Source organism: Staurois parvus, unplaced genomic scaffold (genome assembly GCF_062004578.1).
Source record: "Staurois parvus isolate SC_StPar_1 unplaced genomic scaffold, SC_StPar_1.0 ptg000059l, whole genome shotgun sequence".
In the NCBI taxonomy this organism is placed as follows: domain Eukaryota; kingdom Metazoa; phylum Chordata; class Amphibia; order Anura; family Ranidae; genus Staurois; species Staurois parvus.
Genome location: NW_028317855.1, coordinates 464,499 through 488,214, shown reverse-complemented (window position 1 = coordinate 488,214; position 23,716 = coordinate 464,499). Strand labels below are relative to the sequence as shown.

The following is a 23,716-nucleotide window of genomic DNA, read 5'->3' as shown; positions in this document are numbered from 1 at the left end:
TTTGGAAGATCATATACCAGCTTATAATTAGACTTAACTATAAATGCGGTGATTGATGAATGAGCTGTAGTTTCCAAAATCTGCTTCCAATTCTGCTGATCTAGACTTCTTCCACAATCTTTCTCCTAATGTTCCACATATGGGAGGGGATTAGGAGCAGGATTCTAACAGGGAGTTACAGTAATGAAATTATACATCTGGCTGAGGGTTACAAATATTGAAGTTTGTAAGATGGAGAATTCCTTATAGTATGGGTGAAAAAGTGTTTATAATATATATATATATATATATATATATATATATATATATATATATATATATATCTGAATATGTCAGTCAATGGGGTTTTAAGTACATATTGAAGAGAGGGCAAAGTAACAACTTCTGAGAGGGCTAGCGGGGAATAGGGAACATCAATTTACTGGAGTATTTAACACTGTCCCAAACTTGTAGGAAGTAGTGTATTATAGGATTGATGATGCCTTTGCGTGAGGGAGGGATCCAAAGTAATGTTTCCACCAAAAGTAAGGTGTACTTCAGAGGCTTCCAAAGTTGAAAGTTGGGCAACTTGTGCTGCTGTATAATAATTGGTTACATGTGGTTCTGATAACCCCCCTGATGAGGTTTAAAGGGAATTTTCCTAGTTAATAGGAGGATGGTTGTTTGCTCTAAATGTATTTAAATATTTGCCTTTGGAGGGTGTTAAGTATATGGGAGGGAGTTTTAAAAGGGAGCATGTAGAATGGAAATAAGAGTTTAAAACTGCTTCTGCTGCTTTGTGACCTAGCCAGGAAGCCGAATAATTTTTCTAAGACTTAAGAAGAAGATGACTTAGTACAGCCAGGTAGTATACTGTACTATAAGTGGAAGTGAGGTAAATAAATTATGGGAAGAGAGAGGTTTCCCAATTAAAATGGAAGTTGTTCTGGGCTTGCAAGAGGATGTCTGGGGATTGCTTGAGGTTTAAGGCTAGGAACTTATCACTGCTGGATTACAGTCCTGAAAACTGGCTACACTTGTTTAAACACAAAAAGGATTCAGCAGGGACAACTGGCAACCCTGCCTGGTTTCTCTACCAGAAGCAAAAGCCCAGGTAATGTGTTTGGATCTTGATAGAGTTAGAGAATCCCTTTACTGATGTGAGGTCCACATTTCAGCTTAAGGCTGGAGTATTGTTTTTTTTTTAAAGTGTTAAGTTATTTTTTTGCCTTTTCTTTTCTATGTAGATTTTTTTACATCAATTATTTGCAGATCTTATCTACCTATGGTCTCATTGGATGTTTGTTCACTGTCTTTTGGGAGGTTGATGCTTCTCCTCTCTGGTCTACATTTGGAATGTGGTTTGGTTTATGAGTTTTTCATCAGCCTGGAAGATTGGAAGGTATTTTTAATCAACACATGGCCAATGTTTTGAAACTATGTGTTGTGTATTTTATGTGATTATTTTATGCTTTTTGATACTTTTAGAGCAACTGTCCCCTACTGCTCCTGAGGAAGTGGAATATTCAATTCCAAGAAACACATAGAGCTGCATGTAGCCTATCTTAAAGTGGAGCTCCACCCAAATTTGACAAGGTATATTTTTGTAGCTGCTGACTTTTATTTTTTTTACAGAGTGAGTGGAACTCTGCTTTAAACCACCATATAGCAACCACCAGACACAGCGGAATGTGAATCCTGGTAATCGGGACCCGGTGATCATGTGATCGCTATGCGTTCACATGATCACGCTAGCAAAGTTATGCAACAATCTGATTAATAACAGCTTTGCTGTGATGGGCCCATAGCTCTCACATGGTAAATGTGCCAATCACAGCACTCTGTACCATGTGACCAGCTGGAGCCAGTCACAAATCACTGTATTTTGAACTATTATGAACTTAACCCATTCATGACAGTTCAAATCAAGCATTGCAATAATCTTTATTGCTCCTGCAATGCAAAGTGTATAATAGTGTAATAAATAACTAAATCCCTGAATCCCACCACCCCCCCTCCAGAGAAAAACAAAGTTACTATGGTAACCTTGTACTACTCTGATGAAAGCATTAAAAAAAAGAAGTAAAAATAAATAAATAAAATATTGATAACTTTTTTTTCCCCCCAACTACTTGCCAACCGCCCACCTGCTCGCAATGTGGGGGTGAGTAACGGCTCTAGGCAAAGCGACGTACCCTTGTGCCACTTTCTATTTCTGGGTGTGCATGCACACCCCACTGCCCCTATGCCAGTACAGGGGGAGAAGAGAGAATCAGCCCCGTTCGCTGCCAGCACTAGCATTTAGCCCCTCTACTGCTTTTCACAGATTTGTATGAATTGATTGTGGGCCGAAGCAATTTATACACACAACAATACATCACCGCCCACCCAAATTCAGCTCTTAGCAGACAATTTGCATGGAAAACGGTTTCTGAATGTAAAACGTTTTTGGGCCTAACCCTGAACATGGGTATTACAAAAATGAATGAATTGTGGTCATATTGGCCCACAGACCCAATTAATCATATGCCCATGTTCTCTGCTGTCACATACAGTTGTGTACAAAATAATAGCAGTGTGTTGAAAAAAGTGAATAAAGCTCAAAATCCTTCCAATAGTTTTTATTTCCATACACGCAAATGCATTGAGAACAATACACATTCTATTCCAAATCAAAACATGAAGAAAAAGATATCAAATTTGTGTTGTTCCTCTAAAAAAAATTGATGAAAAGTGATTAGACTGTTCAAAAAAATAGCAGTGTTTGTATTCTTCTTTACAAACTCAAACATTCACTATATAAACTGAAAAATGTTTGAAGATTTTGCTTTCCTTTGAATCAATATTTAGTTGTATACGCACTGTTTCTGAGAACTGCTGTACATCTGTGTTGCATGGAGTCAGCCAACTTCTGGCACCTGTGAACAGGTATTCCAGCACAGGATGATTGGACTACATTCCAGAGTTCTTCTCTATTTCTTGGTTTTGCCTCAGAAACTGCATTTTTGATGTCACCCCACAAATTTTCTATTGGATTAAGATCCGGGGATTGGGCTGGCCACTCCATAACGTCAATCTTGTTGGTCTGGAACCAAGATGTTGCACGTTTACTGGTGTGTTTGGGGTCGTTGTCTTGTTGGAACACCCATTTCAAGGGCATTTCCTCTTTAGCATAAGGTAGCATGACTTCTTCAAGTATTCTGATGTATTCAAACTGATCAATGATCCCTGGTATGCGATAAATAGGCCCAATACCGTAGTATGAGAAACATCCCCATATCATGATGCTTGCGCAACCATGCTTCACTGTCTTCACAGTGTACTGTGGCTTGAATTCAGTGTTTGGGGGTCGTCTGACAAACTGTCTCCGGCCACTAGACCCAAAAAGAACAATCTTTCATCAGTCCACAAAATGTTGCGCCATTTCTCTTTAGGCCAGTCAATGTGCTCTTTGGCAAACTGTAACCTCTTCAGCGCATGTCTTTTTTTCAACAGTGGGACTTTGTGGGGGCTTCTTGCAGATAGCTTGGCTTCAACATAGGCGTCTTCTAATTGTAACAGTACTCACAGGTAACTTTAGACCTTCTTTGATCTTCCTGGAGCCGATTGTTGGCTGAGTCCTTGCCATTTTGGCTATTCTTCTATCCATTCGAATGGTAGTTTTTCGCTTTCTTCCACGTTTTTCAGGTTTTGGTAGCCATTTTAAAGCATTTAAGATCATTTTAGCTGAGCAGCCTATCATTTTCTGCACTTATTTATATGTTTTCCCCTCTCCAATCAACTTTTTAATCAAGGTACGCTGTTCTTCTGAACAATGTCTGGAATGACCCATTTTCCTCAGAATTTCAGAGAGAAATGCACTATAACCAGCATGTACAACTTTTGCTGCCTTCCTTCCTTAGATAAGGGCAATAATTGCCACCTGTTTTTCAAAGAATGAATGACCTCACTAATAGAACTCCACACTGATATTATTTTGAACATGCCCCTTTCAATTAGTGATTCAATTACACAGAATCAGCAGCATGGATGTCATGACTATTGGGTCTGTTGGATTTCTATTACTCTACTACACCTGCTGGTAAATTATTTGCCATGTAGAAATATCATTTCTACCAAAAACAGTGATTGATCAGGTTAGTGATGTCTGACTTCTATTATTTTGAACACAGCTGTATATGGTCAACAAGGACCAGCAATGTACTGGTACATCACTGGGCTTTAAGTAGTTATACCGGGCTGATGCCTGCAGCTACAGGCATCATTGTTTTCAGCTGGTGGTCGGCTTTCCATGTAAAAGCAATCCTAGCAGCTAATTAGCTACTAGATCACTTTTATAAGCAGTGGGAACATCTCCCCCCCCCAACCACCTTCCATGACTTTCTTCAGCTCTCCCATCCCAAGAACCCAAGAATGCAGCTGGTGGTTGCGCCAGCTGACAATAGAGCTGATCGGAGATCAGAATTACTCCAATCATCTCTATAGTCTAAGAAACCGGAAGCTACAAGCATTTCATCATTTCAGTTTCGCTGGATATAACAGCGCCATTTTAAAATTGAGAAAGCATCTGATCACACCGATCTTTAAGTATAATTGTTATTGTGTTATGCTGTAAAAGTCCCACCATTCTTGTTATAGTTTTTAGACATAGAGAAGCACCAGAAAAGGATTGGATTTAGTTCGGGCAGCAAGTCAAGAAGTCCTTTTCAAGTTGTTTTAAATGTTGAGGTATGTTGCTTCTTAATTTGTGAAGTGATTTATTTTCGGTAGCCTTGCAGGACTACCTTATGTGCATTCCACAGGGTTTCTGGAATCATGTCCACGGTTGAGTTTAAGGTAAAATTTTCCATTAGCGAAGTTTAAATTTTATGGAGTATATCAGGATTGCTTTGAGAATCATTCAGCAATTATCCATCATTACACGATTTTGTATAAAGCGACAAGAAAGATTCCATTATTTTGTCTAATGAGGGTGTTAAAACAATTCTAGCATCTCCACAGATAATTAATGTACCTCGTGCATGGTTATGTCTAGGGCAGGAGGAACTAGAGAAATGCATTTTTTTTGCAAGCATATGTCCGCTTGCAGTGATTTGGCATGTCAGAGGGCCTTAACCCTACTATTTGTGGAGTTTAGGGCTTGAACATAAAATGATAAAAGGTTTAGAGCCATAGTTATATTTGAATTGGCAATAGATACAATTGACCATTGAATGGATAGAGAAGTGAAGAAAGAGACCAGGTAGAGGGGTATAGTGGAGGGAACCAATGAAAGAATAGAAAAAGCATAGAAAGTCATAAGGCAAAAAGAAATGTCATGGAACTGTGTGCTTTCTTGAGGGTATTCCACACAACAGCCCTGTAGGGCAGCAAACTAGTGGTATAGGCAGTGTCCACTGCCCAGATAAACAAGCAGGGACTCTACACTGTCAAAATACAATGATCAGTGCTGCAGCAAGTCCGCTCAACAGAAGCTGATCTAATGATCAGCTTTTCTCAAACAAGGAGGGTTACACAGATTTTGATCTGTGTGTAGCCAGTATGACTGCTCTTCTGGGAGCCACCTGCCATTTATTGAGTGTCAGGGCCCTGCACCAGTACTCTTGATATTGGAACAAGAAAAAAATAATCTGTGGCCAGTATCCTTAAGAGATAAAAGGAACCTTTGCAATCCTTCACATGGATAGGTTTGTCTCGAGGCGTAGGCCCTCCTTTTTGTCTAAGGTTTTGTCTTGCTTCTTCATTAAAAAGGACATATGCTTCATTCCTCTTATCTGGTTCCTATACATCTTGTGAAGATTGCTCTGCATTCACTTGATGGGAGACGGGCAGTCACCTACAGCTTTTCTTAGGAAGACTGACTCTATGAACTGTCCTGGAGGGTCCCCACAAGGGCGCCAAAAGGTTCCAGGGTAGATATATCCAGATGGATCTACCAGACTGTTTTGTAGGCATTTTTCTAAAAATACAATTACCCATTTTCTGTAATTAGTCATTCTACTAGGTCAGAACACTTCTTGCCTTGCAGCTTCTTCTGTACCTCAATTTTCTAAGGCTTCTACCTGGTTTTTAGTTCATAAACGATGGACGAAAATAGTATTTTCGTACTCCACAAATTCCTTTTCCCCAGTATTTCATTGGCATGCACATCTAATGGGTGCTTTTTTTTATTTTTTAAGTCTGTTGCTACAGCTAGTTAGTAATGGTGGTGTTACTCTCTCCTCCTTCTACTGGTTTCACACTATGTTGGCTATTCTCTGTCTTACTACTGGGGCCATTTATGGAGAGCACTATATGCAGCAGTGTCACTAGTGGCTGGAGGCAAAACCAGTAGAAGGAGGAGAGAGTACCACCACCATTACTAAGAAGATCACCTTGACCTGGGAGGATCATTTGAGTGATTCATAAGGCTCATTGGTCCTGTGGGGCCTGGGCAGGAAGGTGAGGGGGCAATCCAGCTACTAAGGATTGGCACGTTATCAGCACAAGCACAAGAATATCACTTGCATGTGTGTGTGAAGTTGTGGCATTTATGTGGACATGTTTTACTACAGCATCCATGTGCAATTAGGAGTGGAGTGCTGCAGTATTGTTTTGCAGTGTTTGGCATGGCTCACTGTATTATGACTTCATCCCCTAAAGGGATACACACACTTTTCTGCACTGATTTATGATCCCTCAGGTGAGGATCAAGAAGGGTGAGTGTGTCATATTTGTGTTGGTCATTAGTTAAGTGAGTGGGGGCTGGTGTTCGTATAGCCAACCATTATTATCTACTTATGCGTTTATTTCCTGCCATACCATTTTAAGAGTTATGTATAACATTATACTGGTTTGATATTTTTTATGAGTTATGCATAGCGCCACACTACAATGAAAATGTATGGCTATTTCAAATCATTTCCTTTTATATGCTCAAATCAACGCTTTCAAGAAGAGTGAGGTCTCAATCTACAAGGGTTAATCTCTAAAGGTGCATGGGATCTTAATAAATTTAAATTCTTACTTACTGCACATGGGGTTTTATACTTGGTGAGTAACTTTTAAGTGCCTCTTCTTCATTATTTTCCACCTGGTCATTAGTGTTGGTCTCCTTGACTTCATCATTGTTCTTCAGAAATGAAACTCTAAATTAAAAGAAATATATTTCATGTATGTAAGGTACTTTCTAATTGAAGACAAACCAATTATGTGATTGTGGAACACACATTTTTGCAATAAAATAACACATTTTATAGACTTATTTAATATAGTATATACAATTGTTCAACAAATATTGTATTTGAATGTTATTAAAAAAGTACCTCTCCTTTTAGATTTGAAGGGCTGTACATTTCTGTAAATGCAATGCAATGTGGCTACATGGAGGCGTTCTTTCACATATGGATTACAGAACGCCCCCCTCCCCAGAAATGTAATTTCCTGCTTGTGTGATTGGCTGATTTTCCCAGAAGTCTGCACTAAGATATAAGCCAGTTTTTGAGCATTCCCTGCAGCAAAAAAGTAATTTTTGAGGAGATACTTCTAAAGGGAAATCATAGCTGATGTTCTCTATGTCCCTGTGTGATGCAGTTTCCTTTCTCTCACCGTATTCAGTACTGCAACATTCTTTTTTGTGAACTGGTGCCCAAAAGTGAACTGCATATTCAAGATGCCGCCTTACTAACGCTTTATCCAGGGGCAAGACAATGCCTCTGTCTCAAGTCTATGCCTCTTAAGAAGGTATAATTTTTGCTCTGGAAGCAGCTTGTATGCCGTTATTAGGTATAGGATCTGCTAGAATTCCGCTAGCCTGTATGGTACATGCATGTTTTAAGCCCCCAAGTACATCGACATTAAACCTAATTTGCTTCAGCAGCATTGCTAGAATTGTCAAAGAAGCTCTGTACTGGAAGGGGGGTCTTTACTGGATGGGGATTCTGTACTAGTGGGGATGAAGAGGGCTGGTACTGGTGGAGAGGGAGGGTATCTGAACTAGAGGGGGGTCTATACTGGTGGGATGGTTATGGTCTGTACCTAGAAAGGGCTAGGAGGAGGATATGTGCTGTGGGGGTGGTGTTTATACGAAGAAGGAGCTTGGAAAGGGGGTCTGTACACAGTGAGGGTTAGGGCTGTGGGGGAAAAATCTGTACTATGTGGGGCTTTGAGGCTGTGGGGGTAATCTGTATTGAGGGATATTTGTACTGGGAGAAGGGGGTAGCTTTTTAGTTGTATTCAGTACTGACCTGTGTGTTATGCACTTCTAAACCCTGCATTCTGTGTGTTATGCACTCCTAAACCCTGCATAATAAACACTATGTTGTACAATTGCTGGTGTTTATCATTGTATTCTCTGCATGAGCATTATAAACAGACCGCACTAAAAGTTGTAGTGAGCAAAAAAAATTAAAAAAAATACATGAACAACACCTTCTTGGATATGTTTCTGTTCCTATTATGAAAATCTTCCAGTGCCAGGTGGGATATCTGTAGACCACATCCATATGGACATGCCCTTTTTATGTTGGCCACATGCACATTTCGCTGGGGTGCGCTATGTGCACCACATTCTGATCCTTTAAACACTGTCCCTCTTTGTGAAGTTCAAAATTTAGGAAGGTATGACCTAAAATTTTCTGTGCAGCAGAAACAAGAAGTTTACCCAAGGAGGGCAAGGCTCTCTTTGAGGCGAGTTCCACGGGACCTTAACAAGGAAGAATGTCACTGGCACACTGAGGATCACCAATCTGGGTCCAAAAGTTTTAATTAACGATAAGAAAAGTTACAGCAAGGCAACATTTCGGAGTCTCACAGGACAGTCACATAGTCACATGCCTGATGAAGGGGTCCTGCGAGACTCTGAAACATTGCCTTGCTCTATGTGATCATTCATTAAAACGTTTGGACCCATACTGGTGATCGTCGGTGTGCTGGAGACATTCTTCTCCCTTGCTGAATCTGTTCGGTTCCAGCTGATGGTCGCTGCAGCACCCACTTATACACACAGACATTTTTAATGCAGGAACGTGTGCGTTTGGATTGTACACTTCCATGGGAACTTAAGACACCTCCTCCCTTTTTTTTCTACTCAACTACCCTCCTCCCCCTCTTCTCTCCCCCCTATTGGCTTGTGCCCATCCTTGAAGCTCTAATATAAGGCCTTACTGTTCACCTGTTTCCTTATTCTACCAGCAGTACCTTTATATGCCTGTAATGTTATTTTGAACAGTTATGGAAGGTATGTTTTGTATTCTGACGTTTCCTTCATTACCTATGTAACCAACTGTGATGGAACCTGCTTTTCCTTATATAATTAAAATGTATAAAAAAAAAAAAAAATTTGGGAAGGTATGATCTTCATGACAAAGGAAAATTAAAACAAAACTATTTTGTTGCATGTGCTTTTCTTCATATAGTATATAGACAAGGAGCTAAAACTTCATCTAATCTTCAACCACTTACCTACTGCCATAGGTTATCAATAGCAAAGTGGTAGACAATTATTAACCCAATACCATTTCTAAACGGCACCAGATAAGGCATGGTCAGTGGCCATTATGCCTATTATGTCTATGATCCAAGGTGCTATTAGACAACTTTGTTCAGACACAATGTAAAGAGCTGATCTGAATGGCTTTGTACATTGGAGCACTTTGATTGTTCATAGAGGGACATTTGCTAATTCTACAGCAAAGCACAGATCAAGGCAGCAGCATATAAGAAAAGTTTTATTTAACGCTTTCAACCCCTCCTTTTCTCCTATACATCTAATCTCCAGCCTGCCACTCTATGCAACCTGTATATTCGCCCATAATCTCCCCTAACCTGCACATGAGCCCCCTCATTTTCATTCTCACACTGTATGTGACCTTTGCATTAACCCATTCTTCACCACCTTCTACTATGCACTTAGGCTCCATGTTTTAACCCCCTCAATACCAAAATGTTTCTTCCTTTGCAAAAAAAAGGGCAAAAAATTATATCACCTTGGGGTGTCTACTTTCCAAAAAGTTTTTGGGGGATGTTTGTACTGTCCTGCCATTTTTATTTTTAAAAGAAGATTGAAAAAAAATACATTGGGTACAGTGTGGCATGAAAGAGAATGTGGCATATAACACTGGAAACTGAAAAATGGCCTGTTAATAAAAGTTCAGATTTCTGAAAAAAAAAAATTATACTCAGCTAGGTGGCTTCAGCTTTGGTCTGTTACTGCATCTGTTCCCCACTAGCTCTAAGCCTGAGAACTGAGCGACCAAAGACTGCTGATCGCTCAGTTCTCAGCCTTCAATGAGCAGAGAGCCAGTGACAGTCAGTTACCAACTCTCTGCTCTGCCCTTTCAGCGCTCACTGGAGCTCTGGGCTGTGAAGGGGGCAAGAGTGGCTAGCTAAGGCTCTCAACGGCTTGCTGAGATGCTGAGCCAGTTGCCAGTCTAGACATCTGGCTGGATTTCGACTATAAAGTTGGAACTGACCCAAAGCCTCAACCGGCTTAGTGCCGTCAGTCTGCTGAAAACAGGTCACAGAAGTGCAGAACAAACTGCACTCTTGTGAACCAAAGGAGACGTAGGGCCGAAAAATCTTTGGCCATACTTCTTTATCCACTTGCTGACCGAAGATAGCCGTATGACGGCTACACTGCGGTTGGCCAGTTTTGGGAGGACGTCCTATGACGTCCAGAACGCGCCCCCGGCGATCTCCGTGATCGCTGTGTCCTACGGATGCAGCTGATCACGTGATGTGGTAAAAGGTCAATCACAGCAGCCTTTTACCACGTGATCAGCCGTGTCCAATGACATAGCAGATCACCGGTAAATGCAGTTGCCGGTTATAGGCTGCACTTTCCTCACGCTGTCACAGCGTAAGGAAAGCCCTGCCGATAACCACCAATTGTCAGAGGACGGATCGGCACTGATGATCAGTGCCCAGCAGTGCCACCCACCGGTGCTGCCTATCTGTGCCCAGCAGTGCCGCCCACAAGTGCCCAGCAGTGCCACTGACCTGTGCCCAGCAGTGCCACCTACCTGTGCCCAGCAGTGCCACCCACCAGTGCTGGCCAGCATTGCCCATCATTGTTGCATATCATTGCCGCCTATCAGTACCACCTTATCAGTACCACCTATCAGTGCTGCCTATCATTGCCCATCAGTGCTGCCTATCATTGCCCATCAGTGCTGCCTATCAGTGCCCATCAGTGCAGTCTCATCAACGCACATCAGTGAAGGAGAAAAATTACCTGTTTGCAAAATTTTATAACAGAAAAAGAAAAACTTTTTTTTTCCAAATTGTTGCGCTTTTTTTGTTCATAGCGCAAAAAATAAAACACCCAGCGGTGAGTACATACCACCAAAAGAAAACTCTATTTGCACGAAAAAAAAATTATAAACATTTTGTGAGGGTACACTGTTGCATGACCGCGCAATTGTCATTCAAAGTGCGACAGCGCTGAAAGCTGAAAATTGGCGTGGGCAGGAAGGGGGTATAAGTAGGAAAGTGGTTAATAAAGGTATTGGTATACTGGTAGAGAAGAGCTTTAAAATACTTGGGAACTACTTTGCAACTGACCACTGTTGAGGTAATTAACACTTGGGTAAGGAGTATGTAATGTACTACATAGTGACTGTATACAGTGCAGCAGTCAGGACTGTAGGATGCACCGTATGTATGTATGTTAGTATGTAACAAAGATTGCAGCAATCAGGACTACAGGAGATACACCATAGTATATAAAGTGGAACAGTCAGGACTGTGTATCATATAACAGAGTGTACTGAGTGCAGTTATCAGGGCTATCTAGTGTCCAGAGTATAGAAGTCATGACAATGTAACCTAAAATATTGTATATTAAAGGAATGATATGTCATGTACACTTACTATCCAAAGAATTTGACAGATCATATCATCTTATAACATGGGCTTATTGGTCAATAGTTTGATTTTCACATGAGTTCCAGGATTTGTAGTAGTGACTTCTGTTCCTGTATAAGCCATGAGAGAGGAGGGTTCTGATCCCATCTACCCTACTTTTCCTCCTACCTTCACTACCCTTTCTCTCCTTCCGTTTACCACCTTTCAACCTCTACAAACTAGCCAAAACCATCCTAAATACTGTTATACATTTTTTCCTTTTACCTATCTTTCTACAGGACTACATGTATTACTAATCAGCATATTAAACCTTCAAACAAAACAGGTTGCCCAGTGTTCCCTCAGGGATTTTTCCAAATAGAGCCAAGTCCACTTTTTTTATACTTTGAATATTATATTGTATCCATTTTCTTAACCACTTCAGCCTCAGCAATGTACTAGTAGGTCAGCAGATTGAAGGAGTTATACCAGGATGAAGTCTGCAGCTACAGTTATCATCCTAATATATTTTATTTATATATATATATATATATATATATATATATACACACACACACATATATATATATATATATATACACACATATATATATATATATACACACATATATATATATATACACACACACACACATATATATATATATACACATATATATACACACACACACACACACACACACACACAGACACACACAGACACACTACAGTTGCAAGAAAAAGTATGTGAACCCCTTGGGATTACGTGGAGTTTTGCATGAATTGAGCATAAAATGTGCTCTGAACGTCATCTAAGTCACAACAATAGAAGAACACAGTCTGCTGAACATAATACTACACAAACATTAGATGTTGCCATGGTTTAATTGCACATAACATGTAAACATTCACAGTGCAGGGAGGAAAAAGTATGTGAGGCCCTAGCTTAATGACTTCTCCCAGAGCTAATTGGAGCCAAGATTGAGCCAACCTTGACTCCAATCAGTGTGATGATATTGGATGTGTTGATGACAGCTGTCCTGCCCTTAAAAAACACACACCTTTTTTGGGTTTACTGGTTTCAAGATGTGATGTGAACCATGCCTCGCAGAAAAGAGCTCTCAGAAGACCTACGATCAAGAATTGTTGACTTGCATGAAGCTGGAAAGGATTACAAAAGTATCTCCAAAAGCCTTGATTTTCATGTGTCCACGGTAAGAAAGACTGTCTACAAATGGAGAAAGTTTAGCACTGTTGCTACTCTCCCTAGGCATGGTCGTCCTGTAAAAATGTGTTATGATCCGCCAGGTGGTGCCTCTGGCAGCCCACTTGACAGACCTACCCAAAGCGTGGAGTCTAAGTCCCGGTCTGTGCTTTCACCAGGGCCCCTGATGGTGGGGATGGACTTGAAACAGACCAGGACACGACCTCTGAGCAGGCCCACCAGTGGCAGAGGGAACCTCCGGGGATGTATAGGTACCGGGAGAACCAGATGTGAGGAGGCCGGCAGGACCTAGCAGGATAGGTCACGAGCAGTGGTCCCGTGGGGTAGGCGAGGTACAGAATCGGCAGGCGGAGAATCGGCAGGTCACACGCAGGGTCAGCAGGATAAGTCAGTCCGTAGATAGGTCAAAACAAGCCGGGAGTCAGGAGGAGGGGAGAAGGCAGAGTAGTCAGGACAATCCGGGTCAAATACAGGAGAAGGCAGCGTAGTCAGGACGATCCGGGTCAAACACAGGAGAAGGCAGCGAAATCAGGGACAATCAGGGTCAATAACTTAGGTACAGGATCCAGGAACACAGATAGACCTTGCGGCGATAGTGACAGTGCAGAGCATCTTTAAATATTGCGCCCTGCACTGTCATTGGCCGTCCAGGACGCGCCCCCGGGCTGTCATTGGCCGCCCGAGGCGCGCCCGCGGCTCCTACTGCGCATGCGCGGCGTCCTGTCATCTGCGGCTCGCCGGGACCTGGTGCTTGTGTCCCGGCATGAGCCGTCGCCAGTGCGCGTGCGCCGGCCGACAGGACGCCGCGCTTCCTGACAAAATGACTGCAAGAGCACAGCGCAGAATGCTGCATGAGGTAAAGAAGAATCCCAGAGTGTCAGATAAAGACCTACAGAAATCTCTGGCACATGCTAACATTTTTGTTGACACATCTACATTAAGGAAAACATTAAACAAGAATGGAGTACATGGGAGGACACCACGGAGGAAGCCATTGCTGTCCAAAAAGAATATTGCAGCACGTTTGAAGTTTGCAAAAGAGCACCTGGATGTTCCACAGCACTATTGGCAAAATATACTGTGGACAGATGAAACCAAGATTGAGTTGTTTGGGAAGAACACACAACACTATGTGTGGAGAAAAAAAGGCACAGCACACCAACATCAAAACCTCATCCCCACTGTAAAACATGGCGGAGAGAGCATCATGGATTGGGGCTGTTTGCTGCCTCAGGGCCTGGACGGATTGTTGTCATTGATGGGAAAATGAATTCCAGAGTTTATCAAGACATTTTGCAGGAAAATGCACGACCATCTGTCCGCCAACTGAAGCTCCGCAGAGGATGGGTGATGCAACAGGACAATGACCCAAAGCATACAAGTAATTCAACAAAACAATGGCTGCAACAGCACAGAATACGCCTTTTGGAGTGGCCCAGTCAGAGTCCTGGCCTCAACCCGATTGAAATGCTGTGGCATGACCTTAAGAGAGCGATTCACACCAGACATCCCAAGAATATTGCTACACCGAAACAGTTTTGTGAAGAAGATTGGTCCAAAATTACTCCAGATCGTTGTGCAGGTCTGATCTGCAACTACAGGAAACGTTTGGTTGAGGTTATTGCTGCCAAAGGAGGGTCAACCAGCTATTAAGTCCAAAGGTTCACATACTTTTTCCTCCCTGCACTGTGAATGTTTACATGTTATGTGCAATTAAATCATGGCAACATCTAATGTTTGTGTAGTATTATGTTCAGCAGACTGTGTTCTTCTATTGTTGTGACTTAGATGACGTTCAGAGCACATTTTATGCCCAATTCATGCAAAACTCCACGTAAGCCCAAGGGGTTCACATACTTCTTCTTGCAACTGTATATTGCCAAAAGTATTGGGACACCCCTCCAAATCATTGGATTCAGGTGTTCCAATCACCTCCATGGCCAGATGTGTATAAAATCAAGCACCTAGACATGCAGACTGCTTCTACAAACGTGTGAAAGAACGGGTCACTCTCAGGAGCTCAGTGAATTCAAGCATGGTACTGTGATAGGTTGCCACCTGTCCGGTAAGTCCAACCGTGAAATTTCCTTGTTACTAAATATTCCACAGTCAACTGTAAGTGGTATTATAACAAAGTGGAAGCAACTGGGAACAGCAGCAACTCAACCACGAAGTGGTAGGCCACATAAAATGACAGAGCGGGGTCAGCGCACAGTATGCAGAAGTTGCCAATGGTCTTCGGAGTCAATAGCTAAAGACCACTAAACTTTGTGTGGCCTTCAGATTAGCACAAGAGTGCATAGAGAGCTTTATGAAATGGGTTTTCATGGCCAAGCAGCTTCATCCAAGCCTTACATCACCAAGTTCAATGCAAAGCGTCGGATGCAGTGGTGTAAAGCATGCCACCACAGGACTCTAGAGCAGTGGAGACGTGTTCTCTGGAGTCTGATTGATGTGTCTGGGTTTGGCTGGTGCCAGGAGAATGGTACTTGCCTGACTGCATTGTGTCAATTGTAAAGTTTGCTGGAAGGGGGATTATGGTGTGGGGTTGGGCTTGGCCTCTTAGTTCCAGTGAAGGGAACTCTTAAGGCGTCAGCATGCCAAGACATTTTGGACAATTTCATGCTCCCAACTTTCTGGGAACAGTTTGGGGATGGCCCCTCCCTGTTCCAACATGACTGAGCACCAGTGCACAAAGCAAGGTCCATAAAGACATGGATGAGCAAGTGTGGGGTGGAGGAACTTGACTGGAATGCACAGAGTCCTGAACTCAACCCGATACAACACGTTTGGGAAGAATTAGAGCGGAGACTGTGAGTCAGGCCTTCTCATCCGACATCAGTGACTGACCTCAACAAATCCGCTTCTGGAAGAATGGTCAAACATTCCCATAGACACGCTCCTAAACCTTGTGAACAGCCTGCCCAGAAGAGTTGAAGATATTACAGCTGCAAAGGGTAGGTCAATTCAATATTGAACCCTACAGACCAAGAGTGGGATGCCATTAAAGTTCATGTGCTTGTAAAGGCAGGCGTCCCAATACTTTTGGCAATAAAGTGTGTGTATGTGTTTTTTTAGCTAGCGACGGGCTTTAATGTAAAAACTTTGCTAATGGTTAATTAGTCGCCGGATCTCTTTTACAGGCAGCAGAAGGGGGTCGCTGGCTGACCATAGAGATGACTGAGGACCGGAACATCCCCAACATCTCTATAGTCTAAGACAGTGGTTCTCAACCTGTGGGTCGCGACCCTTTTGGGGGTCGAACAACCCCTTTTACAGGGGTCCCCTAAGACTATTAGAAAACACATATTTCCGATGTGTAAAGAGCAGCTACTGTGTAGAAAGCAGCTGCTGTGTTGAAAGCAGCTACTCTGTTAAAAGCAGCTGTGTTGAAAGCAGCAGTATTGGAGGTAAAAGTACACTCATGAATTATAATTACTGGGTAAATAATTTTATGGTTGGGGGTCACCACAACATGAGGAACTGTATTAAAGGGTCACGGCATTAGGAAGGTTGAGAACCACTGGTCTAAGAAACCAGGGGCAACAAGTATTTTGTCACTTCCAGTTTCACCAGGATTTAAACAAGCCATTACTGGGTTGTGAAAGCATCTGGGTTTGATCTGCTGCTTTGAAGGGCACAGGAGAGATCTGGGGTCTAATAGACTCAGGATCTCTCCATAAAGAGGACTTGTCACTTCCCCAGCTGCCACAAGGGATGTTGTTCATCCTTTGTGATAGCCTGTAAAAATGATTGAAATAAAATAAAAAATTAAGAGAAAGTTAAAAATACAAAAAAAATGTAAATACAATAATAAAAACTAAAAAGAAAGCGCAAAGTCGAATGCACACATATACAAACGGTGCTTGCACCACACATGTGATATATTGCTGCTATATAGCGAGAGCAAGAATTCTATTACCATACCTCCTGTGTAACTCTAAACTGGTAACCTGGTACAGGCTTTTAGTGTCACCTATGGATAATTTAATGTATTGCAGTTTGTCACCATTCCAGGAGCATGCACTATTTTTAACAAGTTGGGTACCTATATACTTGGCATAACATCATCTTTTATATTTTACCCAACAACCAGAAGCACCGGCAGGGTACCCGAGAAGAGGAGGATTGAGGCTGCTCTGTGCCAAACTATTGCACAGAGGAGGTAAATATGACGTTTGTCAAAAAAAAAAAAAGCTGAACCCTTATAACTACTTTAATAAAAATAAGGTTCAACTAAAAAAAAAGTGGTCAGGTTTATGTACCATACAACATAGTGTATACAGTGCAGCAGTCTTGACTGGTGTGGTCCGTGTGCCCCCTTGATTGTATAACATACCACAGAGCATACACATTTCATAGGTCAAGACTACGTAGCATATAGGGTGCAGGAGTTAGGACTATATAATGTATAACACAGTGTATACAGTACAGGGGTCACAACTATGTAGCATGAAGATTCCGAAATCAGGACTATGTTTTATACAGCGCAGCATATAGTGTTCATAGCACAGCACAGCTTACAGTGGACTGAGTAGAGTCAAGAGTAAATGTCCCTTTATGTTGTGACCATTATGAAAGCTTACAGACTGCCACTCAAATCACCAACTTAAAATTTTCCAGTGACTCCCCTGATGTCAGGTGCCAGCATCCAATAAACGCTTGTCCCAGTCCAGCATGCAGCTATGATTAAACCCTGTGAGGGAAACATATCATAGGGGCATAACCTTGGAGGAGACAGACTAAAGCCACTTTTCTACTTTTGCATTGGGCTGCCTTTGCTGTGTGATGTCTGACCTTCAATACTAGACATTGTCCTCTTATATGGTTCCCTTCATTGGTGCTCAGAATGCCCTCTTACACAGTGTCTTCCTAAGCTGTTGCTCAATGAGCACCCTACACTGGTGCTTAGTGCCCCCTAACACTGGGCCCAGTTCTCAGGGCCTCCTTACATTGGTTGTCGCACAGGCTGCCTATGATGTTGTCAGTGATTGCAGCAGGCAAGTAGACAAGCAGGAAGACTGATGATGGCATGACTACATGCTGGCAGTGACATGAAGTTTATGGCTCTACAGTGAGGTGGAAGTGGAAGTTTAACCACCTCCCACCTGCCATATAGCAAAATGATGGACGCAAGGCGGTTCTCTCGTTCTGGGAGGACGTCATATGACGTCCTCCCATTCTAACTGCGAATGCGCGGCTCCCGGAACGCAGGGAACGGTGGTGCGCTGTGTCCCTCGGACACAGCGGATCACCGATCCACGCAAAGAGCCAAAGATGTCGGCTCGGTCATGTGATCAGCTGTGTCCAATCACAGCTGATCACATGTAAACAGGGAAATGCCGGTTATCGGCATTTCTCTCCCCATGAGCTGTCACACTGACAGCTCGTGAGGAGAGCTGGTAATCAGCATTCCTCGGAGGGGACATGTACACAGATCATCAGAGCACTGATGACCAGGGTGCCCTGATGATCTGTGTAGCCCCAGCAGCGCCACCTGTCAGTGTCCATCAGTGCCCGCTCTCAGTGCTCATCCATGCCACCTGCCAGTGCCGATCAGTGCCACTTTTCAGTTCCCATCTTAGCTGCCTTTCAGTGTCACCCATCAGTGCCAGTCAGTGCCACCTATCAATGTCAGTCAGTGCCACCTATCAGTGCTGCCAATCAGTGCCAGTCAGTGCCGCCTATCAGTGCCAGCCAGTGCTGCTTATCAGTGTGCATCAGTGCCGTCTATCATTGCCCGTCAGTGCTTCCTATCAGTGCCACCTGACAGTGCCAGTCAGTGTCGCCTATTAGTGCCCATCAGTGTCACCTATCAGTGTCCATCAGTGCAGCCTATCAGTGCCCATCAGTGCAGCCTCGTTAGCACACATCAGTGAAGGAGAAAAATCACTTATATTTACAAAATTGTATAACAAAAACTAAGAAAAAACTTTTTTTTTCAAAATTTTCAGTGGTTTTTGGTTTAAGAAAAAAATAAAAAACCCAGAGGTGATAAAATACCACCAAAATAAAGCTCTATCTGTCACAAAAAAATTTCATATAGGTACAGTGTTGCATGACCGCACAATTGTCATTCAAAGTGCAACAGCGATGAAAGCTGGAAATTGGCCTGGGCAGGAAGGGGGTATAAGTGCCCTGTAGGCTAGTGGTTAAAGTAACTAAAGGCAAAACTTTTTTTAGTTTTTGATAGAGTGGAGAGGAATTAGAAAACCTGCCAGTTTTTATTGCGGTCTGTGTCCCTGGTAGGGAGATTCACCCTCTCTGTTTGTTCTGTTTACCATTATCATTGAAAATAAAAGTCTTTTTGACCTTTCGAGTGTTTCTATGTGGAGTGCATGACAAACACTGGTTCAAGTTCTAAAGAGCTGAATCATAGCTACTGATAGTGTTTTAAACACTTAGATGCCTACATCTAAAGTGTGCCGAGACTCTGAACTGATGCTTGTTTCATGAGCATGAGGGACCATTGCGCTATAATGCCACCTCCTATTATTCACCTCATAGACAAAGGTGGGTGGTAGGACCTTTCTGACCTTTTTTTCTTCTATTTTTACATTGGAGGAGAGCTACATAGGTTTTATTTTTCCAGTTCTGTTCTTTGTCCTTTGATTAAGACCTTTCTTCCCAGGCTAAGTTTTGGAGAGTGGCAATCAGTATTAGAAAACGGTCTCCCTTAAGAGTTTATTTATAAAACAAATAGGTAATGATGTATTTTCCTGAAATTAGGGATTATACATTATGAACACAAGATGGAGGCAACCAGCATAAAAATTCAATAGACCATGCTGTTTTACGCATATACAAAATTTATGGGAATTATTAATGATGAGTGTGTGAAAGCTAAGGAAGCTGCACAGCAATTTTTTTGCACACAGATCCCTGACAGGCACCACCTGGGGCTCGCAATGATGTATACTGTGACCCTTGTGTCCACCAGACACAGAGGATTGCGGTGCTTGGAATCTGGCCACTGTGACTGACCCAAATACCACATGATTGCTGGGTGATCATGTCACCTAGTAAACAATCCATTCACGACATCATTGTTTATTAATGTGTGTGATCTGTCACATGTAAGTGATTACATGGTACCTGGAACAGTCACAGCACCCTGTGCCATGTGATTGTTGTTGCCAATCACAGCATAACAATAGTAAACAATGAGTCATGAATGGAAAAAAAATAACAAAAAATTGGAAAAGAAACAAAAATGTTAAACAACCGAACAAAACTTTTTTTTTTTTTACTGTAACTAGTCTGTATCCCTGATTACACCAGACCAGTCATATGACGACACGATACTGCACTGGTGACAGTATGTAAAAAAAATTGTGCGAAAACAAACATTTAATTACTACATTTTCCAAAAAATTGTGACAAAAAATTACAACTTCAAAAACTTGCAATGCCTCTTACTAAACACCTTGGATTGTCTACTTTCCAAAAATAGGGGGCATCTGTACTGTCTTGTCATTTTAGGGCCTCCTAAAAAAGATAGGCAGTCAATACATCAGGACTGATCAATTTTTAAATACATACTGTATATATACCATAGTATATATACACCATAGTTTGTATAACTTTCACACCAACTTTCCGCAAAGGTGAACTTGGCTTTTAAGTGCATCTAAACCCAAGAACAAAAATATTATATAATGAAGCTCACCGGTCCTTAGACGGCTGGATGTATTTCATTTCTTTTTTCAAGTGAAGAATATTTTCAGCAAGTACAGAAATTACCCGTTGATCTAGCCAGAAATGAGATTCAATTTTAACTTCTTATAAGCTGAACTGATATATCAAACAACTTTATCTCCCTTCAAAGCTATCTTCTGTAAAACTACAAATTCCTCTGTATTTCCCATGTAATGGACATGTCCACTTATCTGCCTGTGATGCAAGAGTTTTGGCACTAAAGAATTCCTTTACTAATTTGGCTTTTATTAATATTAACTATAATGGCAGATGTCTGCATAGTCCTTAGGTCCCAATATGGTCAGGATAGAATTAGCAGGTTAGAAATAGGCAAGTGGACTATGGCTCATGAAAGTCGAGGATTTAAATCAGATGGAGGACCTGGTCCTGACTTTACGACATAAACGAGAAGTGAATTCCAAACCAGGGAGCTTGTGAAATATGTTAGTCTATTCTGAGGAGGGTAAAGCCCTCTTTGAGATGGGTCCTGCTGAGTGAGAAGGCACTTAACATCCTCCCCTGGATTGAACCATTTATATGGTCCTCCCTCTTCAAACCCCCTGCCCTGCCCTCCCCTTTTTCTGCATCTCCTCTCTGACCTTCCAACTATCTCTGGCCTCTTGGTTTTACATAGTAAAAATTATTGGGGCAGTACCCTTTCTCCCCACAAGGGATCTACAGAAGTAGAATATTCTATTGATGCCGGGCCACGCTATCCCTGGTTGCAAGTAATGAGTCTACTTGGTGATGCATTTGATTATTGCACTTCATTGTTCTTTTCCAGTAATTAGATTTAGTTTTCTAGTACCACCTTCTTGATATAGACATCTGACATGATTGTTATCTTTGGATATAACTTGTATCCAGTCAACGGACTGAAATCTGCATTTGTAACTCTAACCTTATATATTGTCTATTATGGATACTGCCTTTTTAAAAAAAAAAAAAAAAAAAAAAAAAGAGAAATAGGCATGTGAATGGGCTCTGTAAGCAGGTATTTATGTGTACTATGAAATTTTGTAACTGAGAGGTCAGTGGGTCAGAAGGTTCTCAAAACAAAAATACTTATATTGGTATGCAGTTAAGAGTTAAAGAAATACAGTAAACCCTGAAGTGACATGGTGCAACTTCAAAGCGATTTTAAACTGGCTTTACTGATGAGAATTCCTATGATGGATAACTGAATATTTTAAGCCTCACCTCTCCATGGTCATCCTTACTGCCTAAAAACTTGGGCTACCCTGCGCATGACAAATGCCCCAAAGTAACTCTAGAACATTTTCAGTCATGGAGTGTTACGATTTTTCAGTGCACGTTTGCAGCACATTTTGTCATGCAGCAAAAACACACATCTACTAACCATGATTGGGGAATCATTAACAATTAAGCTGCATTTACATGTGCATGTTTCCAAATGCACGGCAGCCCACAAAGAAAATGTATGTTTTGCTGCGCATTTTAGAAATGCGCTGCAAATGTGCATTGCGCTTGCGTCTTCATAATGGCAAGACAAGCATGATGCGAGTTTCTAAAACGTGGGGCAAAGCAAGCATTTGCTGTGTGGGTTGGCGTGCGTTCGGGAATGCACAGATGCATACAGTTTACATGGTAACACAAGCGTGATGCATGTTGCCTTGCGTTTTTGAAACACATCAAAATGTGCCTTTTCTTGCAGAGTTGCTGTGCATTCAAAATCGTGCAGATATGAACTAATAATAATGCAAGCGTACTATGCGTTGCTTCGAATTGTCAAAACCCACACTTTTTTGTGGATTGCTGTGTGTTACAATACCCACAGATGCGACCAAATTGTAACATAAGCACAACTCGTGGTGCCATAAAATTTCAAAATGCACTACAAAGCAAGCATTTTCTTGCAGGTTGCTGTGTGTTCAGAAACACGCAGATATAAACGAAAAATAACACAAGAGAAAAGTGTGCTGTTGCGTGTTTTAGAAAAGCACGTCAAAGCGTGGCTTTTATTGTGGGTTGCAGTGCGTTCAGAAACACGCAGATGGGAATGAAAGATAACACAAGCAAAACACAATATACCAAGTTTTCAAAATGCATGGAAAAGCGGCGTTTCAGAAACGTGATGATGATTATCGCAGCCTAAAAATGGTAACAACCATGATGCACACTGCCACACATTTTCAAAGTGCATGGCAAAGCGTGCATTTTCTTGCGGGTTCACAGATATGAACGAATGGTAACAAGCACAACGCGCATTGTCATGCATTTTCGAAACACAATTTTCTTGCACATTGCAATGCATTTGGAATCGCGCAGATGTGAACGAATATAGTAATGCAATTGAGACACCATGCATTTAGAAAAAGTGCAAATGAGAAGGCAGCCTAAATGGCAATACAGGTGTGACATGCATTGCTGTACATTAGCAAAATGCAAAGTGTGTGTTCTCTGTGTGGGTTGCTGTGCAGATGCGAATGCAGCCTAAATGGCATTGAGAGAATGACATGTTTGGTGGGTGTTACTGCATTGCGCATAGCAAAGCATGCATTTCTTGTGAAGGTTGCAAGCGTTCTAAAATGCGCAGATGCAAATGCTGCCTAAATAGCATGATTGAAAGCCAATAAAATTTGTTAATTACTTGCGAGCCACTAATATGAGTTGGAAAAGGATCGCTGACAATATCACATTCTCATACTGTGTATATAAAACAATGGCTGGCTTTCAATCATAAAAAACTCTACATGTCGCGCTCCCAATATACTAGAAATATCAATCAAATCAAAATAAATAAAACAAGTATATAAAAAATAACTAAATATTAAGAACTTGATTATATTATAACAATAATATAAAAAAAGCGAATCTCAAAATAATTCCTAGAAAGAAATGTGTTATTAAACAAAAACGTCCCTTTGAGCATTCAAAAAATACAAGAAAAAATTATATATACAGTCAGGTCCACAAATATTGGGACATCAACACAATTCTAACATTTTTGGCTCTATACACCACCACAAT

General features: G+C 41.6%; 1 protein-coding gene across 5 annotated transcripts in view; it reads right to left on the bottom strand.

The window, feature by feature from the left end:
• Positions 1-23,716, bottom strand: part of ARID4B (AT-rich interaction domain 4B) — an 851,761-nt gene that overhangs the window by 380,231 nt on the left and 447,814 nt on the right. For all 5 annotated transcript variants that reach the window (XR_016311497.1, XM_089668527.1, XM_089668528.1 and 2 more), the window contains one exon: positions 6,990-7,106. Coding sequence is in view for 4 of the 5 variants with exons in the window: in XM_089668527.1 (XP_089524653.1) it covers positions 6,990-7,106 (117 nt within the window). In the remaining variant the exon portion in view is untranslated. The remainder of the gene's footprint in view (positions 1-6,989; positions 7,107-23,716) is intronic.